This window comes from Trachinotus anak, unplaced genomic scaffold, assembly GCF_046630095.1.
Source record: "Trachinotus anak isolate AG129_WGS33_773 ecotype Australia unplaced genomic scaffold, CSIRO_AGI_Tana_v1 ptg000002l, whole genome shotgun sequence".
Lineage (NCBI taxonomy): Eukaryota > Metazoa > Chordata > Actinopteri > Carangiformes > Carangidae > Trachinotus > Trachinotus anak.
This window is the reverse complement of record NW_027273853.1, coordinates 12226358-12239983: the sequence shown is the minus strand read 5'-3', so window position 1 is coordinate 12239983 and position 13626 is coordinate 12226358. Positions and strand designations below refer to the sequence as shown.

Genomic DNA, 13626 nt, shown 5'->3' with positions numbered 1-13626 from the left:
AGTTTTCAAGAAACTCTCACTACTCATATGGCTGACCTGTTTAGAGCGTCTAAAGACGGCTGTAGGGCTGGCTGGGCTGCTGTGGCGTGAGGCCATGCCTGCTGATGGAGGATTTTGTCCCTCCAGTGGTTCCAGGAGCTCAGCATTAAGCACAGGGAACCCAGAGTAGCTGCAGAAAGACATATACACACTCTCATATACCATCAGATACACTGAAATAGACAATAGACAAATAGACAATCAATCCCACATAAACAATGGTAAGCCAAGTTACATGCACAACAGCTTGGCACTGACACCCTGGAACGAAAGAATACAAAAGTGATGTGTTCCGGCTCAAAATAATCAAAAGCCCTGCAGCTGTGACAAATTCTTTAACAACAGAAGCAATTTACGCTGAGTTTCTCCTTTGGGAGCTGCAGTGTGTGCACCCAGTGTCAGTGAGAAGTGTTCTTGAAGTGTGTAAGACAGTGTTAGAGAAGAAAGGGTTTGTTTTGTTGTTAATACATTGATCTGCAGTGTGGTACCTATAGCACAGAGGATGCTCTTCTCCCTGTGGTAGGGGAGGCAGCTCAGGAGGGTTGATATAGACTGTGTGCTCACTGAGGTGGGATTCATCCAGCTCGATCAGTCTGGTGTCCTCCGGCCGCTCACTGTCCACCTTGCAAGAGAAACACGCTTTCATCAGTGATTTTCATCTTTTCTCTCAGCTTTGCTATAAAAACAAATCCATAGGCTAATGCTGTTTGGTGGTTCACAGGCATCTGATACTGTATAAGCCCTGAGATCAGAGCAGATATGAGGGTTAGTGAGGACAAACAGATGTCTGTAATGAGTCCATCTACACCAGAAACATGGCCTGTGTATCCCAGTCCATTTATCTAAAGTGTACTGCCAAGGCAGAGGCTTGATCCTATGACTCTTCCAAGACTAAATTAATCCAGGCTGCAGTGACCTGGACAAAATGCCATGTTGCTCCAGGGACATGAAACCATTACACATTACTGCTTTGGCAGCAATGCTTGATACTAAACTGTCACATTCCCCTCAACTCAAAACTGACCGACGGATCTGCTCTATGGAGAGAAGAGTACAAAGCCTCCACTGCCTGCCTGCCTGAGAACAACAGCAGCAACACAAAGGAGGATGACAAGGTAAAGCTTACACGTTCTTTTTTAGGAGAAATTCACCACTGAATAGTTGTCTGGGAGATCATAAAAAGCCTGCTATGCAGTGATGTGCAGTCACTTGGCTTATCTGAATCGATTAGCAGCTTATCTCGGACATGAGCTTCACAAAAACGTTAATATTATGGCAGCAGCTGAATAGCTCCCCAGTGGTACTGCGTTTACAGCATTTTTTCCACTCAGTGGAGTGGATGATTCAGTCAACTGACTGTCACTGACCCATTTGCCCTTACTTCGATTCTACTCAGTGCTTCTCCGCTCGTTGCCCTTCCTCTTACACCCAAGAGGTCTTTCCCAATCACGCACTTGTTGTCAAGCTCAGCAGCAATGACGCTGAATGAATCAATACTTCCACTTCTCAATAATAACCGCAATGACCATTCATACAGGAGCTCGAAATGTTCATGCAGGATGTGAATGTGACTTCCTGATTGCACAAGTTTGCAAGCACAAAGGGTTTTACTGGAGGGGAGGGTGGTGTTTTTGCGTGTTACAAAACATGTGTAGGCAGGATGTGTTAATAAAAGCTGTCAAATCCCCCAAATGATTAGGTTTTTAACTGACAGTGAGGCCCACATCACGTAGGATTTCAACAACCAAACTCATAACATTTTGACAAATAAGGATTATCGCCTCCATCTTTATCTTCCTCTGTCATTCATGTATATTATATTGCACAGAGGCTACTGAGTCTGAACAGTGCAGTCTCCGAAAACGGTGAGCACAAATAATTAATCTCTCTGTCTCAGCATCACCTCAGACTCAGTTCTGCACAACCTTTCTGTGCGGTTCGTTCTAATGGCACCTGGTTCAATAATGCAGACTGCTGACCCACACAGATAGCTAATGTACATCCTCCCATTTAAGACCTTACTACACTTTTAGCTTCGCTCCCTCTTTACCTCACTTTGACTCATCCAGAATGAGTAGACACACACATACACACGGCTCTCTGAGGCTGAGTCATGAAAACACTTTGACAAGGATCACACCTGAAGCCACTGTCACTGTAAAAGCAAAAATGTGTAAAAATGTGAACCCAGGTTTTAACTACAGCTCAAGCTCTGGCAGCTTACCTTGCCTCCAGTGGAGAATAGCTGCCAGGCAGACAGGTCAGGATGACAACAAAGGAACGGAGAGAGAGAGAAGACAAAAGGCAGAAAATCAGAGAAAAGGAAAAAGACCAAGAAAGAAGACACAAAAACAAGGACTGAAAAGAAATAATAGATGAGAAAAGCTTAGTGCTGATGTTAATAAGTGGCTCAAGGGGGATGTTGGGGTGTTTGTTTATTTCTATTAGTTCCTGTTATTTGCTTATTAACTCCTTCAAATTAAACAAAGACCTCAATAAGCCATCTTAATTGAAAGGACAGCATGTGATTAATCTTTCCTCTAAATGTCTCTCCTTTTTTTTCTGAGCTCTGCAAATGGGTTCAGGCCAGACTAAATATTGTTACTGGAACATTTGTTGTTACGCAGCACAGTGATGCATTTTTTCTAATGAATTGTCTCTGACACATAAAATTCATAATAAAGATTAGCTGCAAGCCTCACCTTATCAACGCACTCATCAAAGAAAGCCAGGCTGGCATCTTTGTCGCTGACAAATGAGCACTCCTCGATGAAACGGCTGAACATTTGAGTCTTGGTCATGAGGGAGTAAAACCTCTGATGGGAGCGGTCTCTGCTCTTCAGGAAGCCTATGAACCATAACATGTTATAAAATGGTACACATGACAAGTGGGCAGTAACAGCAGTGTCATCATTACAAAACTGGACGTGCACTTCTCAAACTGTTGCAGAACGTTTATGGTGTCAAGATGTAGCATTTACAGAAAATGAATACCGTGGTGTGAAACAAATTCTTCTCTGCTGCATAAGAGCACACAGATGTGCGAGGACATTGAGTTATTAATCATCGCTGTTTCTCTGACTTGTCATCCAAGCCTAATTTCCACAGAGGCCTGAGCTAAATAACCGGAGTCATTACAGCAGTGATTTAGGCCAAACTTTCATGCAGCAGTGCTCAGAACTTAACACCCTGACCTACTACAGCATTAAACCACATGAAGGCAACGCAACAATAGCTCGTCAGTGTGTTCTGTGATTACATACAGTAAACATATTACATATTGAGGCTGAAGTGTACCTTGGATGTCAAAGAGCGAGCTAGCATCTGTGGTCTTCTCAGACGGGGCTTGGGTGATGGGCAGCAGGTAGGAGCGGTAGCCTCGTAGGATGGCTGCCATGAACCGCAGGAAGGCCTCCTGGATCTCCAGCTCCAGAGTGTGGAGGCTCTTCCCCCCATTGAGCTCACTGTCAGTCACTGTGTGCTCCATCTGCACATCTTCACGGTTTAGCTGACCACCTGAGAGCACACAGCAGTCGTAAATGTGCACTGTGTATATAGGACATAAACAACATGGCAACGCAAGCTATTCTAACTTCTAAGGTAAAGTCAGGTATAACAATAAATGCTATCAGTGCATATAATTTATTATATACACTATTATTCCACAATGCAACATATGGCAACCAGGAAAAAGGTAACCTGTTAACAAGACTAAGATACAACCATGCTAGCTAAATGCGAATGTCAGCATGCTAACATGTTCACGCTAGCAATGCTAACATGCTGTTTAGCAGGTATATCATTTAGCATGTTCACTTAATGTGTTAGCAAACTAACATTTGCTTGTTAGCACAAAACATAAAGAACAACAGAGGCTGCTGGGACTGTCATCAGATCTGTGAATTATTGGATCTGATGAGATGGTGTTCATATTTGTTGTGGCATTTTCTCTCAAAAATAAATGTCAACCTTGTGGTGTTAGAGGAAAAGTCAGGGGATCACCAAAGTCTTAAGGATTGATCCTTCTGGGACCATGAATGTCTGCACAAGATTTCATGGTAATCCATCCTGTATAGCTGTTGAGATATTTTACTCTGGTACAAAGTGCTGGACTGAGCAACAGACTGGCATTGCCATACACTGCACCACGGTCATGAAGCTAAAACATCCTAAAGAGTGAATTTTTTGTTTGTACAGTGTGTTTTAGTATAACTGGATAAATCTAGACCAGATGACATTGTTTCATTTCAGTCCAGCTAATATTTTATGTAGCAGAAAGCATCAAATATTAATATTGATTTTTCATTGCTTTTCAGGGATTCATTTAGCATTGATATTTAATTGTTATGATGAAAGAAATCCATGTAAGAAGAGGAAGATAGTTCCGTTTTCCCTGCTGACAGACTACATTAGCACATAGTACAATACAGCCACATACTGAAATTTGAGTAAAGGGGCAGAAGTGATTCTGGGAAACACAGGCCGAATGAAGTATGAGTAGAAGAGGCAGGTTGAGTAGGAGTGGGTATACAATAAGACTGAATTACACTTCATCCACAATATCTCCTGGGATGCACTAAAGATTCGGTTGGTTTTATATGACAATGTAATCATCTAATGAGCTTTTCCTGTAAATTGACTGTACAGGCTGACTCAACAGACTCAACTAGCCAGCCTAAATTATTCATGAAACTACATATAAAATGACACAGCAGACTGGACTCACCCTCAGTGAGCTGCTGATAGAGCTTATTCAGGGTATTCAGAAGATATTTACAGGCTCTCCTGGGCAAGATTTTCCACGTTAAAGCCTTCTTGTCGTCTTTTCTGAAAGCACACCATATGGTTTTCATTACAAGGGAGGACAGTCAAGAAACATTGCAAAAAGATATAAGGAGAGAGATAGATTTACTGACATCAGCGCTTACAATTACAATTGCAAAACAGCTTTTGAATTGATGAGGTAGACCAGTGGGACCCAAATGTGCTTTTGTGTATAGTAAGAATATTTCACATTCCAGCTCTTATCGTTACATAAGAGAGGCTCTCACTGACAGATACAGATGACTTTAAGAAGAACTTTTATCACCAAACCAATAAAAACTTAAATCATGGGAGGATGATCTTTGGTTGAGTGTCTTAAAGTTGAAGTTGGCCATCTATCACAGAGCGATCGCGGGTAGAGGTTACTTACTGGGAGATAGTGTTGGTGTCCAGATCCACACAGCTAATGTCAGCTGGGGGCACGTAAAGGTCAAAGTATCTGGAGTCCACACCCACAATGAAAGGACACGGTGCACTGAGCACACCGGCCAGGGCCAGCGGGCACAGAGGGATGTAGGGGCACGGCCAGTGGAAGGGAAAGATCATCTGAAAAAGGAAGAGACATATCCATCAGCACAATACATCAATATAATTGATACACTGCAGGGACAAAAGAAGAGATTAAACAGGGAGATAGTCGGCAACCACTGAACCACTAATACCATAAGAGAGGGTCTTCTTTGATGTGATTATGGATGATTCATTGATGCCGCAGCCCTGCATCTTACCTCATCCACCATTGTACCTCTAATCACATTAAATACTATGCTCTTTAGCATTATTATTAGGAAAAGTGTAATGGAAAAAAAGAACAAAAGACTTACAGACACAAGGGCCTCTGTAACACTGGTGAGTACAGCTGGACGTAAGGAATGAACCAGGATCTTGTGCTCTGTGACAGCCAACACCAGAAGAGTGGCTGCGTTTTTTGGGCCCAGATTCAGCAGTAATGTGGAGAGGCTCCCACCACTGGTGCACAAAAAACAAAACAAATCAGATCAAGAAAGCAACAAACACAGTATGTCTTCATTTTGTCTTCAATTTTATGTTTGACTGACGTTCCCATACCTGAGAGGCAGTGGAGAGGAGACAGGCTGGCTCAGTATCAGACTGTCATGTGGAGACAGCTGTGGAAGATGCACAGAAGAGCGTTAGAGCATCAGTGGGCGGAGGATTTAGCTTGTGATTACAGTGTGTTTACAGATATTCATGTCAAACCAAATAAAGCAAGCACTGATCAAATGTCACATCTTAAGCTCACCTGCACTAGGATGCGTGGTCTCTGAGTGGAGGGGAATGGCACACTCTGCATGAAGTGAGAGATGTGCCTGAAAGTAAGAAGAAAATTAGTTAATAAATCCACCCAGTCCTGTCCAGAGGACCAAGAATTAACCAGTTTCTGACTTCAACAACTAACTAACTTTTCAATAGGCAGAGCATGTGGTCCAGAGATGGAGTATCGGTACAGGAAAGTGAGAAAGCTCCTGAAGGACTGGAAGAAGGGCCAGTGGGAGAGAAGACAGATGCTCTTGTTGCTGTAAACACTTCTAGTCCCATCGGGTCCGAGATCAGAGCTTGGCAGGCCGAGCTGTGAGCGCTGACGCTCAGACAGGTTCTCCTCCGAGTAAGGCTCATAGAACTGGATGGCTGCTCCGTACACCTGAACACAAAGGGATCACAATGTAGCTGTTGATGATCCAATACATGCACAAGTATGCACACACATACAAAAAAAGACTTCCTGATGCAAACATTACAAGGTCTTAACCCACCACAGTCAGAGGTCCTTTGACAGGACTTATTCAGGTAAGATGTGGCTGCTTCACTAGGGAATTTTCATCATAATATATCAGCTAGATCATTCTTGGTCCTTTGAAGTCGTTCCTCCCAAATAAATAAACAAATCACTCCAGGCATGAAGTGCCAGGAGACTAGCCTGCAGATTAGAGGTTGCAGGAAAGAAGGAGTGAGCACTGAGGCATTCAGAAGTTAAAACTTGTGCACCAGCCCAAGTGGCGCATGAGTTATCCATTATTCAAAAGATGAGCTGCAAAAAAATCTTTTATGCTGCATTGCTTTCAAAGCCTAACAGCCTTTTAGTATTCCAAACACAGCCTTTAGACCATTTTTGATTCCAGTCAGAGTTTGGAAGTTGATTAAGATTGTCTGGTATTCTTAGAAATACTCCTGCAGTTCATCAACAAACTAATCCATAAGGGATACTAATGCACAGAGAGAGACAGAGGAGGAAATAAAGATGGAGAGCCTGGCTGAAATGAAGCAATTAAAGGAGAATCTGTGTATTAAAGGGCAGAAAACTGATGCCAACTTTGGAAGAACTGCTTAATTAACGATAATGTATATGAAATTATGATGTAAATGGGACTCTGAAGTTAAGTAGTGTTTTCTTTTTTTTGTTGTTGTTTTTTGTGCCATATCAGTGTGCAAATTTGTAGGTTTCTGTGTCTTTTACATGATGCAGAAGGACATGAAAAGATAAGTCAAACACACAAAAGTCCAAATGAAAAAAAAGGGTTATGAGAAGGTAATGTAGTTATTGGTAACACTCAGTAGGTGGTGGTTTTACCTTTTCTCCAGAGGCCCCTGTCAGCACAAACGTGGAAAAAACAGGCAGGGAGTGTTTGGTGTGCGCTGGCCAGCACTCGATCGTAGCCCCCATGGGCAGGCAGAACATAGGCACTGACTCAGGCAGTGGGAAGGACTCGTAGTCCTCTTCAGGATACCTACACAGAAGACCTAGACACAAAAACACACAACACAGTCAAACACATCTTCAAAACTTCACTACAGTCAAGAGGATCTGATAAAATACTGAATATGAGTTTACCTGCTTTGTATGCAATTGTGTTTGCTTTAGCCAGAGATTTCTTATAACAAATGTAGACCGAGGATCCCCACTGGAATATGAGAAAAGACACAGACCATCACAGATCAATGAAAACACGGGTTATTTTTGCAAGCATACAATGTATGACATTTAACTTTGTTCTCAGAGGTGTATCCCACCATGCTGCTGTTGAGGTTCTTGTCCACCTTGCAGAAGGTGTGAGGGGGTGTCTCCCCCTTGCCAGGGATGATGATGCAGACATCAGTGACAGCCAATGAAGTGTGGGGCTGGCTCTTCGGCGCACGGCGGTAGGTGATGTAGATGCGTTGGGAGGACGAGCTGCTGATATTGGCAGGGCGACCTGAGGGTGTGGTCTGGACGATGTGACATCCAGGCTTCAGCTTCTCTTTCCACTCATACAGAACCCTGAGACAGGAGGCAGTGTCAGACTGACTTTTTATTTAATCCCTTTGAAACAGGACATTCTTGTGAAAAAAATACTACTTTCATAATATATTCATCGAAGAGATGTCAGACTAAAGGATGTGTTTAAGAGCAGATTACATTGACCCAAGGCAGAGAAGTGATTAGTGGTGCTGGGTGAGTAAAGGGTCACACTGAGGATTACTGCTTACCCAAGATCTGTCAGTGGAGGCTTATCTCTGCCTCGCTTGAAACACAGGAAGATCTGTGGGCCCCTGAGGCTGGCTCCATTGAGCTCTGCAGAGAGGCCTGAGGGGGTGCTCTCCACACAGGTGTAACCCGGGGGTACCTCTTCACCCAAGGAGCGGATCACCACAGCTACGTCGGTGATGGGGGCTTTGGGTTTCACAGACTTGGGACCGGCGTCGTCAAAGTGGAGCTCCTCCTCCAGAGGCTTGGACAAGTCAGTGAGGCCAGCAACCACAAAGTAGTCGGCTACACGAGGCCCTTTATCCTCCATCATTTCCCATTCCCACACTGTGGGCTAGAAAGTAGAGAGAAGGGGGGGGGTTCCATTATACATTTTAAACATATTGCAGTTCCATATGATGTAGTGTAGGCAGGAGGAAAATGGGCCTTTGCAATCAGGAAAGGACCTGGCTGAGCAGACTAGGCTGTCTATAACAGCAATACCATTAAATTCACTCTCTGAGCATACTCTATTAATTGTCCTGCTGCTATAACAGTTGAATTAATCATGGGAATAGAGATATCATGCAGCATGTAAAATATAGATGTTACCTACATTGCACATACATTCTATAGTGAAGAAATAACCAAATATAATGAGAGCATCTGGAAGCATTTAGCATGCATTCCTGTCTGCAAAAACACCATATTTCACTAAGAAATATGGGAGGGCTTAAGACCAATGACCTTGCTATATGCTCTGACTGATTATGTAAAGTAAAACACATGCCTCTGTAGGAAAAAAAAGTAGAAAAAAAGATGTGTGGAAAGGAAAAGTACCAGAACTATAACTGAGCATTGGGAAATGAAGAGAAGGTGCACTATGGTGCAGCAGAAAGCTTTTTTGGAGCTTTTAGCGAGGTGGTATTCAGACGGCATAAACAATGTTGTGAAGAAGAAAGGCATACAGGGAGCGCCTGTGAGTCAGCTTGTTATAGCTTTATCACAAAGCATAGAGCCCTGGAAGGCCTTTTAGTGCTGGGCCAGCTTATTGTGCTTCAGCTGAAGAGCCTGTTTTATCTCTCTCAGCAGTTCCTCCACACTCACTAGCAAACTGATAAACAGCTGCCTATTATTTCCCCCACTGGGATATGAGGGAGTTAGCATAAAGTTATGCACTCCTCTGTGCTAGATGTGTCACTACTAGGAGCCATGGCACTACAAGAAGCAGTGGCAATATCTCACCCACTTAGGACTTTAGCTTCCACTGGCTTTAAAGCAAATGGATATGTGTGTTGTTTTCCTCTGTGGCTGTGTGATGGGACAGAAAGCTAAGCACTGCTTACAGGCTTAGGGCGTGAAACTGACCACTAACATGACAACATGGAAAAAAACCAAAGATAATCTGTAGTAGCAAACATGCTGCAGCATTCCCATCGTCATGCTGAGGGATGAGAGTGAGGGTTAATCAGTCTGAGATCTAACAACACCTCGATTTACTTTGGCTAATTACAAAGCCTCCTAGAAACCAACCAAAAGAATTTACCAACAAAATCCAGCTAATATATGTCCTGTTTGCTCTGTGCATCAGTGAGAGTGATATTTTAAAATTATGACTCATCATCAGTCTTGGCCTTACAGTGTTTTCGTCTCCATCTAAAAGTCTTCAGCCATGGTCCCTGGTTAGCTGATGGCTGTTTTGATGCAGGTTATTTGTACTCTGAAGCCTTGTGGGTATACCCAGTGACTCAGCATGCCCAATGGCAAAAAGTGGTCCGTTTTTTTCTGATCTCCCTCAAAACTGGTTTTCATCATATGACAAAATATGTAAATGCACATTACATTAGCGGTTATGAATTATAGTATTTGTGTCCTTTGCATCATTTGTTCCCTGCTCTCAGAAAAATCATTCAAAAAGTGTTAAGAGCTGTGAAGTTGATGTCTGAAAAACAAAAAGGTCCAGAATTTGACACACTTTGACTTTTCCAAGATGTCCCATTATTTCATAACTGATGCATATTCAAAGTTGCTTAGTTGCTTAATTGGTCTCTTTTTCTGCACTAGTTGTACTTTTGTACTTTCCCATCATTCTGACAAATGGCACCAAAGTTTTTTTTTTTGTCAGCAGCCTTTAAATTTTAAACACAGATTTTTCTGTAAAAGAAGACACATCGTCATCGATTATAAGATGCCTTCCAAACAAAAGATGTCTCATGCTGCTCAAGTTTCAAGTGTCATCTGAAGCAATATAGCCTACTGTTAGCCTACTGTTCAGATAATCTGCTAGAGGGTTCACAAATTTTTCCTTGGCACTATGATCACTTTCCTCATGGTCTTGATCCTCAAGGAGACACAGTGATTATGATAAAGAATGAAAATGAAGAGGAGTATTTCTATTTTATGTAGGAAACTAACAATCAAAGAAAGTCAAAGGCCTAAATTATTCTTTTCAGTAGTTCCCCCTTCCCCTGAATGCGACACAGCATGTCCACCAATCCGTAAAAACATCTCTGCTCTCAGTAGGTATTGCAGGAGCGTTGCTAAATTTACAGCTGATGGCATGGCAGATGTGTCATACAATACTTGGAAGGTTCAGGATTAAATATAGATGTAATCTCCAGTTCCAACTACCACGACATCCACTGCGTCTGTTCCTCCCCCTCAACAGGAAGCACAGACCTAAAATCATATCTAATTCTCGCCATAGCAACAATATTAAAATTGAACTGAAGACTCTGTGTTTCTCACTGTGACGCTGAAATGACTAATGGGCTGTTTCGTGACCACAGATATATTCTACTCATAAAATGAGCTGGTGAAGCCAGAGAATTAAATGATTCAGGTGTAAATATTAACAGATATACCCTGAACATACAATAAACAGCTATAGTTTCTGTCTGTTGTCTGATTATGTTTTTCATGTTAGTGGCCTTCTTGTTGTATTGACCTGGAAGCTATTACACACTCATGTCTACTCTCAGTGAACAGGCCTGTCAATGTTTTTTTCCTTTTTTCCTAGCAGTGGTTTTTGTGTTTTCCATTAGTACTGCTGGGCAGGCTGCACCAGAGTAGTCAGGTTATTAGCCTTCTGCTGTCGTGTGTCTTGTACTTTGTTTTGTTTCTACATAATTCTGCATCACCGATTGCTCTGTGCATCAGTCTAGACCGACTTGTCTTCTAAACCTCTTTGAGACCTGCTTCAGTGACTATAAATAAACCTGATTCCCTATTATTTTCCATATGATTTTCAACAATCTGTCTGTATCACACTTTTTGCAGGCAGCCCTGTGTTAGCTCAACACTGGAAGCGAGTGACTCATGGTCTCCCCAGAAACTGCAATCTTTCATTCACCGCAGTTTTCTTCATACAAGCAGACAAATAAGGACACAGCGGATTTCCTCTTCTCACCAGCTAACAAGACAACTTCCCCATTCCCATCCACTATTGTTGTTATGAGTCACCTCCAACCGTCAGATTTTCAGTAATTTGCAAACCACTTGTGCCATAATTTTCCCTTTGTTACGATTGATTCCTCTTACAAGGAGCCACAAACTTAGATTTTCCTCCACAGTGCCTTAGAACATAACTCATCATATTCTGTATCTGCTGGTCCCACAACTTCATTTCACACATTCCAGGATGCCTTTTGTAGTTAGTTTGAATGTAAAATGACATCTTGACATCTTATGCATGATTTTAAATAGCTCAACCTGATATCATAGTATTTCATAAAATAATGAAAAAGAAAATGTTTGGAGCTTAAAAACAGTGGCAAATATTTCAATGTTCTTGCTGGATTGTGATTAAATACAACTTGGAAGTTATAACAGTAGCTTCTGTCAAACAACGTAACGGATTATCTCGCATGTTTTCTTGACATTTCATGCAAGGAACATTTGTTTTTCATATTTTCCCCCAAAACAGCAACCTCTCTCTATACTGCAAGTGATAATGTGACATGAAATAAAGGCCTTTTCACTTTTGCTGTAAGCATCACAGTATTGTTGTAATTATGGCCCAATCGACAGAGGCTGTAGCTGCTGGACAGTCAGACCCAAGCTGTGCAGGGATTATAGAGGGCCGTGTTAACAGCAGGGGGGCAGGGAGGATGGGCGGTCTGATCTGGGGAGGGAATCACCACAACATTTCACTCAGCATCTGTTCCCTCTTAGCTATGAAGACAACCCTCACCCTCATCAGCCATTTACATTCCTTACGTTTGACAGGGGGGACCCTGCCTGCTTGATGAGGAAACCACACACGCCCAAGATAAACAGAGCAGAAAGATGAGGAAGAAAGTACTATAAGGTGGTGCTGAAAATAAATAAAAAATAGGCCTATATATGTATATATATATATATATATATATATGATGGAACCCTCCACGATAAGCTTGCAACTACATTAGCAATACCATAAAGCAAGCAAATGGTCATTTGAAGAACGTGTCTGATCACAGCGACCATATTAATACAGAGGGGTTTTCTCATATGCCCCCATCAGAAGAAGCCATCTTATGGAGCATCTACACGGGATGCAACGAAATAAGCCTCCATATGACTTCATTGTAGCCAATGAGCGCACTGTAAATATAGTGAATCACACACAGGCAGCGATGCTCACTATCAAGTATCAAGATATTCTTACAATGCATGTAGCTGTACGACAATAATATGACCTGTTTACCGCGTCAATTACCCCAACCCAGCATCCAACATTACAATAATAATAAAGGACTCCGTTTGCAGACGGTCATCACCTCGCATTAAATCCCAGTTTCAAAATATTAAAAATTAAGGTTGGGAAACACCTTCAATATAGAGACTGGGTGTGTGAGATTGGTTTGTTTTTCATCCTCAGTAAAAGAAGAATCTACTCACATCTGATGAATCACGACGACTGGAAGATGAATCTGTCGAATAAGAGGCGAAATAAAACCCAGATTTCTGTTGATAGTAAATCTTATCCCTCGGTGTTTGCTTCGTTTGTTATTATTTTTTCCTCTGTTTTATCATGTAAAAAAAATATATATATATATATTTCACAGCGGCATGGACGCATCTGAACAGCCTGGGTAGTCCTGAGCAGCGCTTTATCCAGACCTGCGCTGTTCATGTGACTGATTACAAACCTCACCGACGTCACTGATGACACGACCGGGAGCAGCTGTGACAGAAGAGCAACGTCTGAAGCTGTGAGGAAACATCTGGTTCATCGCTACTACACCACTTCACACGGGATAATGGGAGAAAATATGAATATTATCATAGCATACCATTATCATCATTATTATTATTATTAT

General features: G+C 42.1%; 1 protein-coding gene across 2 annotated transcripts in view; it reads right to left on the bottom strand.

Annotated features, from left to right (window-relative positions):
- The window catches only part of dennd4a (DENN/MADD domain containing 4A), a 23779-nt gene extending 10153 nt beyond the window's left edge, over positions 1–13626 (bottom strand). Inside the window, exons 1-16 of one of the 2 annotated variants that reach the window (XM_071498138.1) lie at positions 13205–13626; positions 8347–8678; positions 7891–8137; positions 7712–7781; positions 7451–7620; positions 6285–6523; positions 6125–6191; positions 5932–5990; positions 5688–5832; positions 5234–5409; positions 4766–4866; positions 3337–3555; positions 2742–2887; positions 2264–2284; positions 528–661; positions 37–169 (exon numbers count right to left, since the gene is read on the bottom strand). In XM_071498138.1, coding sequence (XP_071354239.1) covers positions 37–169; positions 528–661; positions 2264–2284; positions 2742–2887; positions 3337–3555; positions 4766–4866; positions 5234–5409; positions 5688–5832; positions 5932–5990; positions 6125–6191; positions 6285–6523; positions 7451–7620; positions 7712–7781; positions 7891–8137; positions 8347–8657 — 2238 coding nt within the window. In that variant the 5' untranslated portion in view covers positions 8658–8678; positions 13205–13626. The remainder of the gene's footprint in view (positions 1–36; positions 170–527; positions 662–2263; positions 2285–2741; positions 2888–3336; positions 3556–4765; positions 4867–5233; positions 5410–5687; positions 5833–5931; positions 5991–6124; positions 6192–6284; positions 6524–7450; positions 7621–7711; positions 7782–7890; positions 8138–8346; positions 8679–13204) is intronic. The other variant, XM_071498147.1, reaches the window with a different exon arrangement.